This window comes from Thalia democratica, chromosome 1 (assembly GCF_965202585.1).
Source record: "Thalia democratica chromosome 1, ktThaDemo2.hap1.1, whole genome shotgun sequence".
NCBI classification, from domain to species: Eukaryota; Metazoa; Chordata; class Thaliacea; order Salpida; family Salpidae; genus Thalia; species Thalia democratica.
Genome location: NC_139165.1, coordinates 65,909,970 through 65,924,218, shown reverse-complemented (window position 1 = coordinate 65,924,218; position 14,249 = coordinate 65,909,970). Strand labels below are relative to the sequence as shown.

At 28.1% G+C, this 14,249-nt stretch overlaps 1 protein-coding gene across 1 annotated transcript; it reads right to left on the bottom strand.

Annotated features, from left to right (window-relative positions):
• Positions 1 to 5,595: 5,595 nt before the first annotated feature.
• On the bottom strand, positions 5,596 to 13,998 carry LOC145835626 (elongator complex protein 1-like). Its single transcript, XM_082943341.1, has 4 exons — positions 13,469 to 13,998; positions 7,934 to 9,518; positions 6,331 to 7,609; positions 5,596 to 6,190 (listed from the first exon to the last, which is right to left on the bottom strand). The coding sequence occupies exons 1-4, from the start codon at positions 13,713 to 13,715 to the stop codon at positions 5,660 to 5,662; spliced, it is 3,642 nt and encodes a 1,213-aa protein (XP_082799467.1). The 5' UTR covers positions 13,716 to 13,998; the 3' UTR covers positions 5,596 to 5,659.
• Positions 13,999 to 14,249: the final 251 nt, after the last annotated feature.

Genomic DNA, 14,249 nt, shown 5'->3' with positions numbered 1-14,249 from the left:
ATGCAAAATAAAATCTTTCGGTTATCGAGTCGTACACCGCTTGGATACCTTTTAACGTGTTGTTCAGGACTAACTTAGGTCTAATCGAAAAGATTTTATTAAACAAGAATATCAATTAAAACAAATAACTGAAAATAACTGTACTAAATACTTTTCAAAAGGATATCATAAAATAATAAAATCTTTTGTAACACTTTTTAATTTTAAAGTTAATACAACAGGTTTTTTTGTGAAACTAGTTGAGTTTATCGGTGAAGCTATAAATTAGTTTCAAATTTTTTTCAGAGCTTTAAAATTTTATATGTTATTGTACAGTAATAAAGTAAATGACCCGAAACATGGTCTACAGCTGCAAAGCAAATAGATGCTAGAAAACTTTTACAGTAACAACTTTAAATTATCAAAATTTAGTACTTTGTGTGAAAATAAGTAATAATGAATGTTTACTATTTTTTATAGCAGTGTGACTCTTTATTTTCTGATTAAAAGGTTTACTTAAAGCTTTTATTGGTGATTTAGGACCAGACAAGTTTTGATTTCAAAAAAAAAAATCAAATTTAGTGTAAGAGGTAGTCATTTTTTTAGAGTCAAACCCTAATATTTACAAAACTAAAACTCAAACTAAATTTATAACAAAATGTTCCCTGAAAAAACACAAGTAAACAAATTCACAATATTATTATAGGCTTCTATTGAAAAATTTTATGTGTATTGTTGAAATACAAATACAAGTAACCTGTCACCTAGGTAAGCAATTGAACACTGCGCAAAAGAGCGTACTTAAGAAATTTTGGTCTTTAATTTCCTAAATTAACTCTAATACAGCCATGTTAAAAGCTTTAGAAGTTTATAAATGACTCTTAAGTTAAAATTTCCCCAAAAAAAACTTTCTTAAAAAACAAAACTATTTTTTTGAAATTATATTAGAAGTAAAAAGTATTAGTTAGTAAATATATCTATATATAAGTTTTATCAATGTATGTTATTGTTTATATTCAACCAACAAATTTTTTTTAAATCTCTCTTGTGCCTTGTACCTTTAAAGTTTAGATAGTACATATAATCAAGTAGTAACTTTAAATAAATAAAAATTTATTAAAACATTGATCACGCTTTTGTAAAATTAAATTTATTGAAAAAAGCTGTTTTAGGGTTATAAAACCTCACTGCTGCTTACTTTTTACTAAGCAATTTTGTATTTAAATTTTTTTTCTTGGAAGAAAACACAGCATTTACGTTTTACGTTTTTATTTTAATCATTAGGTATGTAAATGTTAATTACCCTTTTTACTACTTATGTTACATAAATAAACTTTATTATATTTTTTTCAAATATTGGATTTTAAATACAACTTGTAATTTTTAAAATTATTTTTTAGTTCTTTAAGCTTTAATATTTTTGAATTTAATACAGTATAAACTATTTTAACTTAATTTCTAATTTTATTAACATAATTTTTCATTAGTCTAATTTTTTATTAGTCTAGTAAATAAATACAGGAAGTTTTTCATGGATAAACTTTTGTATATTTTCAAGTTGCAACAGCGTGTTTTTACTAGTAGATTTTATTCCTTCTAACTTTTTTATTCCTAAACATTTTGACCTTTTTTTAATTTTTAAAAATGTTATACGTTAAAGTGAAACTACTGCAGTAGTCGGTGAGTTAGAAATGGCTGCCTTTTGTAAGTAGCGGGCCCGATTTTTTTGATCTATACTTTAGTATGCAGCTTTACTTTTAGTAAAGTTATACTAGAAAAGAGTTTTTAAAGTTTATAACCACCAAATTGTAACAAAACAACTTTAATAGCACAAAAATTGCTCCCAACTTTGTTTATATTATATTTTTAAATTTTTATCAAACATTTGTTAATTTCTTTGTTTAGAAAAATTTTCACAATTAATAAATTAATCGCGGGCCGAATCCTACAAACATGTCCACCTATATTTTATGAAAAAGTTGAAAATCAATAAATCAAGCCTTGTTTATTTGATTATAGATTAAAATGGGTAACATATGACTTGCATTTAGGGCCTGACTCATCAAGCAGAATCCTCCAGCTTGCATTTTAAGCTTAAAATAAACTAGAATAGATCTTTTTATGAAAATTTTTTGAAGTGTGCTCATAACTTGAGTTTTCGTATATTACTGAAGTTTTAAATCAGTTATCATTCCAATTATTCTAAGATTTAAAATTGTTTTAATGTAGTTTTCCAAAATTATGCGGCCCCTCAGATTTATTTTTTGATATATCAGGCCCGAAACAAACTTATCTGGTAAATGTTATTGCCGACTGTAAAAGTTACCCATATCATAGGTTGTAAACAAAAAATATTTATTGTGTCATATTTAGCATTAACATTTAAAAATGTTTTAGCTTTCTAGATTTCGATTTCGTCAGGTCTCGATTTATAATAAGAAGCGAAAAGTCACTACTTGATAATAAAAAAGTTTCCTGTACCTAATAAAAACTCAATATTTAATATAAGTATGAAAATTACGCTTAACACTAGTAATAATAAAAGAAATTAAACGTGTATAGTAGTAGTAACATGATAATATTTGCTAGCAATGTATAGCAGTAAGATAATATCAAAATCTGAAAAAAATAATTTCACTGCTTTAAATGAACAAAAATATAATAAACATACCTTCTTTTTTAAAATTTATTGACTTTTTGGTACTAATAAGATTTGGTATTACTAAAAAAAATTTTATCTTTGTGTTAAAAAAATAATTACGTAAACCTACGAAAATTTTTCAAAAACTAATTAGTGCAAATATGTAGGACTTTTAATTTTATTTGCTAGTTTATATGTCATATTTTTCAAGAAAAATATGTTTGGAGAAACAATTATTTTTAATTCAAAATTTATAAATCAGGCCTAAAACTTATTTTTCTTACTTCTTTAAACTTTTGAGTCTTCATCATTATCTAAGTCTTGTTTAAAAAGACTTACTTTGAACATTTAAAACTATGCACAATATGAATTTAAAATACAGCTTTGTACCATACATCAAGGAAGTTTCCAGAATACTTTGCAAAAAAGTCTAAACTTAAAATATACTATGAGCAAACAAAGAAACATTACATTTGAATTACAAAACCATCTTTAAAGTTCTCTTTTATTTATAGTACGAAGTCATCATTCTAAATGCAGGGTTGCCAATTTTTTTTGTTTGAAATTTATTCCAGGTTTTCAAATGTACACGTTTTAGGGTCTATTTTTAGTTTAAAAACTTTGTTAAGTATTATAATAAGATTGAAAAGATACTGTAGAGCTACTTTAAAATGTTTATAAAAATTTGATGATGACGAAAAACTTTCATCTATATGATAGATTTTTCATCTTAAATTAAAGTTTTACTACATACTAAACAAATGAAAATTGTTTAAAATTCCGGGTTGTTTTCTCAAAATTACTAAAGTTCTAGGTTATTTTAATCTAAATTATCAAATTCCAGGTTTTTTGCAACCCTGTAAATGTCACCAGAGGGACATACATCAAATAAATGGGTGCATAATATTTGAAATTTTAACTGTTTTAAAATATTCTTTTAAACAAATATTTTCACTAATACAATCTTATTAATTAGACGTTCATGGGCAGTTTTTCAATTTAAATTACTTTGAGACATGTGGCTTAAACTAGTTTTTAAAAAATTTAAATATTTTTTTAGTAACTATGAATTTTCTATAAAAAAGTTTTTTCTACCATCGTTCTACTAAATTGACTTACATAAAATTTCTTTACTTTTTCTAATTTAGTTTATTTTTGGAGATTAGCCCTTTCAATTTATTTTTTAGAATTTGAATTGTCAGAATTTTAATCGCGTAATTTGAATATCCTTGTAAACTAACACATTTGAGTTATGTGTTAAAAACTAGGGTTTGTTGTAAACTTGTTAACAAAATATGCAGAGTAGAAAATATATACTTTTTAAACATAAGCTATAAGTTTTTTTTTTTAAACAAATATTATAACTTCAAAACTGCACGGTATATATCAATTGTTTTAAACAAAATGTTTGTTAGTCATTAATACTTAAAAAAATAAAAAAAAACCTTAATTTTCAATGACTTTATAAAACAAATGTTAAATACTAACTTAAGATAATACATCAAAGATAGGCTTTCTTTTTATCGTTAGTTGCATGTTATGTACTAATCTAAATAATTTTTCATAAAAAACGTTAAAAGATAAATCAAGTTTAAAAAAAGCATGGTACGTATTATTTATTAATTTATAGAAATCGTATAGAAATATATAAAACCTATAGAAAACAATTATATATAAAAGGCTTAATTTCTGTATTTTGATGAAAAGTCTAGTTTCTCTAATTTTTTAGGAGCAGGAACCATGCATAAAACTTTCACAAATGACTTTGTTATTAGCTTTTAAAAGAATAGTTTTGTTATAAATAAAATCGCTTACTGAAGATAATAAAACAAAAATTAAATTACAGAAAAACTCAGCGAAATAAGAGAATGTTTAAACACTTAAACAAATTTAAATTATTTTCACAAATTTTTAACTTGTCAAAGTTAACTAAATTCAACATAGCGGGAGTTAGACAATTTCCCGGAATGAATGGCAACCGTTTAAATTTTCAACTCTATTTTATAATAAAGTTAAGTATGAACTTAATTTAAGGTTCATTAAACGAATCTATTGCAAAAAATAAGATTCTTTTGTTCTTATTATTATCAAAGTTTGTAGAATTTTTTCTTTTAACGAAGCAACTTTTTTAGTATAGGAAAAAATAGCAAAAATATCATGTTTCTGTGTTCAGTAGTATAAATTTTTTGGTAATACAATTTTATATTAAAAACATATGTTGTTGTAAATTTTATATATGTAACACTTTGCTTTTTTTAACTCGTACTGAGAAATATATAGGCAGTACTACTTACTCACAACAGGGTTGTCACTGATTTTTGAGAAATTTATTCCAGATTTTTTAAATTACTAGTTTTTCAGTTTATTTTAGTTAAAAGTTTAAGGTTAAAAAAATGTGTAACGTAGTATAACAACATTAAAAATATACTGAGAAACTACTTTTAATGTGTTTTTAATTAAAAATATTTTGGTGATGACAAAAAATGTCTATTTATATGATATACTTTTCGTGTCAAATCAAGATTTTACTACTAAACGTGTAAAAATTGTTTAAAATCCAGGGTTTTTTATAATTTCTCAACTTCCAGCTTTTTCCAAGATTACAGGTTTTGTGGACCCCTGTCATGATATAATTTTTAAAAAAGATTATGTAACACTATATCTGATACGGTTCCTTTATAATTTTGTATGTTATGATATGTTTTGATATGATAATAAGTTATACAAAAAATTATCACCAAGTTATCATTGCAACAAACACGTCGAAAATTTATTTTTATATAAAAACATACTGAAAATAAAACAAATACTAACACTTATAATGTGTTTTGATGTGATAAATTCAGTAAACAATAAAATGTATTAAACTCCTAATTTTAAATATTCTAAATACACGATAAAATTAAACTCACAATAAGTAAAACCATACAACTAAAATTAAAAACAAATATTCTAAAATAATTGTCTATGTGAGAGTAAAATACATCTAACGTAGTGGGCTGTCGCTCGAACAAAAATTCTTAAGGCTCATCAAAAATTTCAGCCGCTATAAACGTGCATTTCAAACTTGGGTACGTTTATTTTGGGAGGCAAGAAAATCCTTACATCTTCCAGCGTTTCCGCATTCTTGCAAAGCTTCAGGAGCGGGTGTTCCGCAGCATTTCCACACGTCTGCTGCTCTTCCTCCGCCACAGTTGTCGGCCACACCACCGACAAAGCCTGCTTGAAAGCCCTGGTGGTTTGCGCTGTGGCTTGCTGAAGCATCTTGGCTTCGGAGTCGAGCGAGTGCAGGTGCAAGTTGCGTATCAGCGAAGGCACGTTGCACAGTTTGTTGTTCAGATCCGAGTAGAGCTCGTGGATGGCGTTCAGGATTCCTTCCTCCTCAAACCTCGATCCTGGCTTGGTCGAGAATTTTTTCTTCTGCTGCTTGCGACGTCTCCTTGCGGTGGTGGCCTTCGAAGCGGAAGTGTACCTGCTCGACCTGCTTCCCGAGGAGCCCGTCGTCACCGATCCGAAGTCTGATGCCACGTCTGAGTGGAAATCTGAACCGTCACCTTGCGCGAACCGCTCCTAAGTTCAAATAATAAAATGTTAAATAATGAGTTAACTATAAGTTAAACTTGTTTTATAAAGCTTAGTATACTTTTTTTTTAAATACTTGATAAATAGTAGAGCTTATTTTTATTTTGTTATAAAAACCATTAACTTACTTCAGCTGCTTTAACTTTGTTTTCTCGAACGACAAGCAAGCGATCTTTGTACCTATTAAGCGAGTCAAGCTGATTATTCAGAGTGGATGTCAGCATGGTTGAGTTCTGAACCAACCCAGACTTTAAACAGCTTTCTATAAGATTATCAAGTCCATGTTTGTATATGACATTTAGAGCTTTTTCGTATTGATAGCCTTTTACCAAGCTTTTAACCGCTTCTTCGTTCATTGACAGTGCGTTCTCAAATATATCTGCTGCCTCCATATGCTTACCCTCATCGGAAAGTTCAAAAGCAATCTTTTTTGCTGTAGATTTAAACATTTCACAGTCTACTTTCAAAATCCTTAGCGCATTCAAAGTTTCCTGCCAACAGTCAATTGATCTTACAAAACATTCGTAGGCCTTGCGTGTAAGTCCGCTTCGCTGTAAAAGCAAACCAGCTTCTTTGTACTTACGCTCGCTGATTAAGTAATCCGAATATGTTTCAACTACTACTTGGTGGTTTGAGCTATTCTTGTAAATTTCCAAGGCTTCGCGGTACAAACAGTGCTCTGTAATCAAAGAAATGCATTCATCAAACTTATCCTGACAATTAGCTAGATGTACAAGTGCTTTTGAGTACAGCTTAAGGTGCATGTCAATCTTGTACATTCGTTTGTTTTCTTCCATTTCGTGGAGTTCGTTGAGGAAAGGCATGTATTCTTTAGGGTCTTCCTTGGAAGCTTGTGCTACCATGAGTGCCAAATGCAAATCGTAGGTTCCGAGAGACTCCTTGAAGAGAGTGTTGCTGTCAACAAGTATGCTCAAATACTTCAAAGCCTTGTTCACAAGATTTTCGTGTTCTTCAGAAGAACGCTTTAAAGTTTGTACAACAACCAAAGCTTGTTTTATTTCGCGGCTAGGTTTCATCACGTGGGCAGTGATGTAAGGAAACAGAACTTTACTGAGATGCTGCTGTCCTTTTAAGTATTCTATCATGCTGTTGCACACAACACTAACTTTAGTGCTTGTATCGTTTACTATTTGATTGTCACGGTAAAACTTACTATAAATAGTTTTGGTAAAATCTTCAGCACGCAAATCTGCAAGGAAAAGATTCAAAAAATCATCTTTCAAAGCATGAACCTCTGTAATAAACAGTGGCAAGTTATCTAAAAGACCCTGTGGGTCATGGTCATACATTAAATTTAAATTGATTCGATTCTTTCTCATTAATGTAAAAGCTTCTCCATATTTTCTTTTGTTCAGCAATCTTTGAATCTTGCTTACAACTAAAGCTCTGTTTAAAAAGAAAAACTATTGATCGTTAAGTAAACTAAATGTTATGAAACACATGTTAAAAATGTTAAGTTTTTATATTCAACGTATTCATTAAACAATTTTTCAGAACTGTAATCATCAGAAAAGGACAAATGATTACATAAATTTGGAAAAACATCAGAAAATAAATAATTCCGTTGTAACACGATTTAATTTCTTTAACCAGTTTATAAACATACCATTGTTATCATCTTTATTTCAAGTAAAAAGTTTCGTTATAAAAAAATACAAATAAAACTAAATTTTCTTATACAAAACACCAAAATTAATACAAAACAACTACCTTGGATGAATAATTTCAAGATTACCCCGAGGAAGCTGCAGAACTAGTTTTGTAGTATGAGCAGGATGCGACACAATTACCGAGCCTCTTTCAAGCGACCTTTCAGATGAATGATGTTGTATTATCTGTTCTGTGAACACATTTTCACCAAGAATTGATACAGGTATGCTGAGTAGCTTATGAGATGATGTTGTTAACATTACAAAATCTGTTCCAACAACAAAAGAGGTGCACTCCTTGCAAATATTTTGGTCATTTATGTAAAAGTTTTGGTGTGCATCAAGTGTAAGTACTTTGACATCATCTACTTTAGTCGAGTCATTTAATTTTAAAATTTTGATATCAATAATGTTTTCGATGTTGAGTAAACTAAGTTCGTAGTTTATGATTTGCTTATTGAAAACATTAAACAATCTGGTGTCATACAAACCATGCAAAAAAATGTAAGGGGTTTTTTCATTGTCTTTCAAAACTAAACAAGAAATATTTTGAATTTCAAAATCAACAGTATGATATGTTGTTATGAAGTTTTCATCAGAAAGTTCAAAACACACTAAGTTAGTTTGTGACAAACCTTCATTTTCTTGACTAACTATTGCCACAAAAACATTTTGAGTTACCCATTTTAATTGTCTAACACTTCCTGGTAAATGACTAAAATCAGACTCAGATATTAATATTTGTTGTTTTTTATAACAACCAGGCAGTGTTATTAATTTCTTCGGACCCATTAATGAAGGATTGACCTTCACTTCATCAAAAAAAACATTAGTGTTTTTGTGGGAAAACAAAAATATTTCATCATTGCATGTTAGTACAGCCATATTGCTAGTGTATCCTTTTTCTTGGCAAAATGTGACGCATTGAACATCATTCTTCAATTCAACTTCGTAACAGCACATTGGTGGAGGAATTCCAACGTATGAAAAAGGTGTCATCTTCACTTTATTACCTTCAATTACTGCTAAGTAGCTTGGATCTTGTTGTGTGTCATCATAATCAAGAGAATTACTAGAGCACAATGTGTAGTCAAAAAAATAACTTAGAAGTTTGTTTTCAACAGTTATATTTAAACAAGGATACACTTGAAAATTTCTAGCAGAAACAATAGAAGAAAATTTTAAACTTTGTTTCAACATCCAATGGCAGTTTGAAACTGTCCACAACATTATGCCGCTTTTAACAACTGCTTCTGTGTTAAAAGCTTCATAGTAAATCATTAACACTTCAGAATTTTTGTCCCACTGCATTTCCTTAATAAAAACTTCATCTTTTGCAAACGGGAGAGCAAATTCAGAATATTTTAAGCCATTCATTTCAAACAAAATCATTTTGTATGAAGTTTTAGTTCTTTGGGGTGCTGCAATAAAGCTTCCTGAAGGTTTCCATGCAATACAACTTTCCAAGCCTGGCAAAATTTCACTGGTATACTGGAGCTCCATATCACGATCCCACACACGAAACTGTCGCTTTCCATCAGCATTTATGAAGCTACAAAGAAAATACTGGCCGTCTCTTTTCCACGACATCTTTAGTTCCAAGTCTGTGTCCAGCAAATCATGAGTTTCCTCTTTTGTTTCCTTACCTGTTCAGATTTAATGATTTAATTGCTTCAAAAGTTAAAATAAATAATAGGTAAAGTTGTGTCTTACTTTAACTAAGTATGGATATTTTATATAACAAATGTTTTTACGAGCGTTAACTTAGCTCGATTAGCATTTTTTTGCAATTTTTTAAAACTGTTCAAACTTTAGATTCAATTATTTTTTTTATCTTTAAAGCTAGCTAAGATTTGTTTCTAGAGAACGCTCCTTTGCTTTTAATTAGAAAAAATATATTTGATTGAGGTTTTGTTTTTTGAGTGGGGCCCCTTAAAAAAATTTTTTTTTTTGGATATTTTTACTCCGACGGATGTTTTAGCCATAATCTTTTTTTTTTTTAATTGTTTCTTTGCTGTGTTTTCAAGGGCTTTTGTTTCAAAATGTCTAATATTTTACTAATATATACAAATAAACCCGATTGTAAATTTCAAAATGGTTGCCACTGAACAAGCTGAGAAAAATTTCCTGACTTTTCCTGACTTTTTACCAAAATTTTCCTGACTTTTCTAATTCAGTTTTAATTATATAAATTATTCACTAAATTTAATAAAATACTACCTTAACTATTTATTATGAAATCCTTTAATTAAAAATCTTTTAAACAAGAATATACTTAAGCAACTGTAAAAAAGGACATAAAAAAGTAAACTATATACCTGTTGTATAAAATATTTCCTCTTATCATTTAGTATAAAATTTGTAACAAATAAATATACTCTTATTTACTTTGAAAACTTAAGTTACTTTACAAAAATACAAATAACAAGTAAACTTAATCTTGGCATATACCTCTCATATAACTTAATTTATAATTTTAAACAACTTTGAAAAAATTATAAAGAGGTTAAGGCCATAGGGGGGGGGGGTAGATGCCATTTTTTGACCAAAAATAACATATAGACTTATATTATAGTAAATTTCATAATCTTTCAGATGTTTTTTTTACATTTTAAAAATATTAAGTAACTTTTTTTTTATGACCGGTTATATAAAGGGTTGTCTTTATAAAGGGTAACTTTAAAGCCGTTTTTCTCGAGTTTTTAAAAACGGGCTTTAAAATCTATCTTCTCCTTCATTTTTCAAGCAATCTTCTTCAAATTTTCAGGAAATGTTCCTTACATTATGAGAAAAAAACGTTATTTGTGAATTTTAATAATTTTAAAAAATAAAAATTTTATGACAAAAAAAAAAAAAAAAGTTATTTTTTATCAAAAAAAAATTTTTTTTTCAAAAAAAATGTATTTTTACTTTAAGTTTTTTAAAGTCACAAATAACGTTTTTTTGTCATTGTATAAAGAATAGACTGTGAAAGTTTGAAGAAGATTGCTTAAAAAATGAAGGAGGAGATAGATTTTGAATGCATTAGTCTTTTTTCGCCATTTTAGTTTTTCCTTCCCCATAAGGAACCTGTTATGCGGCCCGACTTTGGCCGGTCATATCTCAAAAACTAATTCGAATTTTTAAAAACGCTAAAAAGCAACTTGAAGCTTAGTAAAAACTCTATAAAATAAGATCAACTTGTAAAAAACATAGCCTACCCCCCCCCTATGGCCTTAAGTATACACATTAACCTGTTACATAAAATACTAAACTAACTGCTTAGTTATAAAGAACTCAATTATTTTAACAAAAAACACTTTGATTATAAAATTATGCTAGATAAACTTCTGTGTATATATCACAGTTTCACTATGGAAGTGTCCTTGCTACAGGTCATCGATACTAAAAGCTTACAAAATCTGCTTGTTCAAGTAGGGTACTTGTTCAATATGCTAATAGAAAATTTTTGCAGTTTTATAAAGAATATTTTACTAATTTATACCAGGTGAAGGCATTGGAAATAAAAGTAAATATTTTTGTAAATTTCTAGGAAAATTTTGGAACTTTTTTCTGACTTTAAAGGACTTTTAATTAGTTTTTACCATATGAAGGCTTTGGAAAACAAGGAATTTTGTAAATTGAAACTGATAAAATCTGACTTTTTTTTAAATTTTATCAAATTTCCTGACTTTTGATGACTTTTTTTCAAAACCCCCCATTTTTTCCTGACTTTTCCTGACTTTTGTCCTTTTTTTTAATTTTTCCTGACTTTTCCTGATTTCCTGACTTTTCCTGATCGAGTGGCAACCCTGTTTCAAAGACCCTCAATTTTCTAATAATCACTGTAGCAAAAATTAAAATATTTATGTATTTTTATAGTACTTCTTTTAAGAGGGATTTTATGTTCATAAAATGATAATTTTGGTAAAACGTGCATAGGTCTTACATAAAAACAGTTTAGATTAAAAAAAAGCGTAAACAATTTAAAATAGTCATAATTAAGTGTATAAAAAAAACTGAAATTTTTTTTTGTTACATTGACCGATAAAAAATTGAGGGTCTTTGAAATTTACAATCGGGCATATTTTGTATATATCAGGGACGTAGCTAGCTCAAAAAGTTACGAATCTGCAAAATTTAAACATCTAAAATGACGCGTGATAACGTCCTGGCGGTAAAACAGCAATTTAAACTACCTCTAATGTTATTTAGTTTAATATAAAAATATGCAGTTATGTAAATACTTCAAAAATGGAGAAGTATGAATGATAACTGTGTACAAGACAATTTATTTTACTCCAAACCCCCTATGACTCTTTAAGTGTTGCCACTTGTATAAACCCATAAAACTTTCATTGACAATAAGTATAAGAAAATCACAATTTGAATCAAAAACATTTATACTGTTTTCTAAATCAAACATTTAATGTAGTCAATAGATACAAAATAAATTATGCAAATTTTTGTAATATAAAATTATATGATTTTAAAGAAAAAGCTACAGCTTCCATTACAATCAATTTTGCAATGCAGCTTTTTGACAAATTAAATCTTTAATGCGCTAAATGATACAATTTAGATGTTTTTAACTCGTTTAGTTTTTACGACACTAAAGTGCTAAAGAGTATATATATGTCAAAATCATCTCTCAGGAGTGCATAACTAAGTATAAATGAATACTAAAGAAAGCAGAGTCTTTTCAAGCTGAAATAAAAGCAAGTTGTTTCGCACATAAGTATACGTTTCTGCAAATTTGTACCAAGCTACGTGCCTGGTATATATGAATAAAATATTAGAAAAAAAACCTTGAAAAGACAGCAGAGTAAGAATATCAATAACAAAAATATTTCTGGCTAAAACATCAGCCGGAGTAACAATAAACAAAAAAAAACATTTTTTTAAGGGGCCCCACTCAAAAAATCAAACAAATGGATTTTTTTAGTTAGTTTTAAAGATAAGGAAAATAAGTGGATCTAAATTTTGGAATTTTTTTTTAAATTGCAAAAAAATGCTAATTGAGCTGAGTTAATGCTCGTAATGTTTTTACAAAAAGTTTTTGATGATTTTGAACTTCAACTGATTAAAAAAAGTTTTGGACTAAAATAATAAGTTTTTTAGGTTATATTCACAACTATTAGAAAAATTTACAAAAGTAGATAACAAGAATTATACAAATTTACCTTGTATAGAAACTTTTTTGCAAGGATTATATCTTTAAAAATAAATGAAAATTTGGTGTTTCTTAAATAGGGACTAATGGTTCGTATCTTAAGCACTTACATTAGTAAACATTTATTTTTGTGAAAAAAAAAGTTGATTACATTAAAGTTATTATATTAATATTTAAAATTTTCATTGCAAAATTTAGACAACATTGAAATTTTAAGGAAAAGTAAAAAATTAAAAACATCTCAAACATTACATATAGGAGTTTATATCACAGCTAGCAAAACTATTTTGTTGTTAGCTGAAGAAGGAAAAACAGAAAATTCTACAAATCAAAAGTAACTTTTTAAAAACTCATTTCGTAAATGCTTTACAGTCTAACTATTATTTTTAAGTTGTCTTAGGTTAGAAAAACTATATTAACAAAAGTAATGTAAAACTTACATACCTTTTACAATTTTACCCCTTTTTCCTTGAAACTGGGTTTCCTTTTTACCCCAGCCAACATTAATGAACTCTTGATCACCAAATCCTTCTTGGTTAACTTCAATGTCATCAATTTTATCCATGCCTTGAGTTAATGCCACTATCATGTTCAAGTCGGTGGCTAACAAAACAATTTCATCATCAGGACTCCATGCCATTGAAGTGATGCATGCACCTATTGCAGCCTCTTCTTCAACTACACCATCCATTTCGCCATAAGTAAATATGCTTCCATTGCTAAATGAAGCGTACACTTTGCGGTTGATATCACAGAAATGCAGACCTGTTAAGCTGGTTGATTCTTCTTTGTCGATAGGCTGTGACCATATTTGTCTTTTTCCATTGAGGCATACAATACAGTTTTCACTAGCTAAATAAACATTTTGATTTCCAAATTTAGAATAAGCTTTGCTTGTACAAATATACTTAGCTTTGTCCTTTAAATTTTCAAACGTAGCTTCAAGACTGTGATCTGATCTAGATGATAGTATGAGATTTTTCATATTTTTAGTTAGATCTGAAATGAAAAATACATAAACAAAAAAATTATATAAATTGAGTAGTTTAAAATATAATGAATAAATTAGAATTTAATCAAAAAGCTACATGTTTTAAATGGTTTATCTTATTTAGAATTTCTGTATAAAAAAAACAACTTGAATAAACAATATTAGTATTACTTTTAGCTTTAAAAACACTTAAAATGAAGATATATTAAAAACAAAATTACTTAAAACACCAAT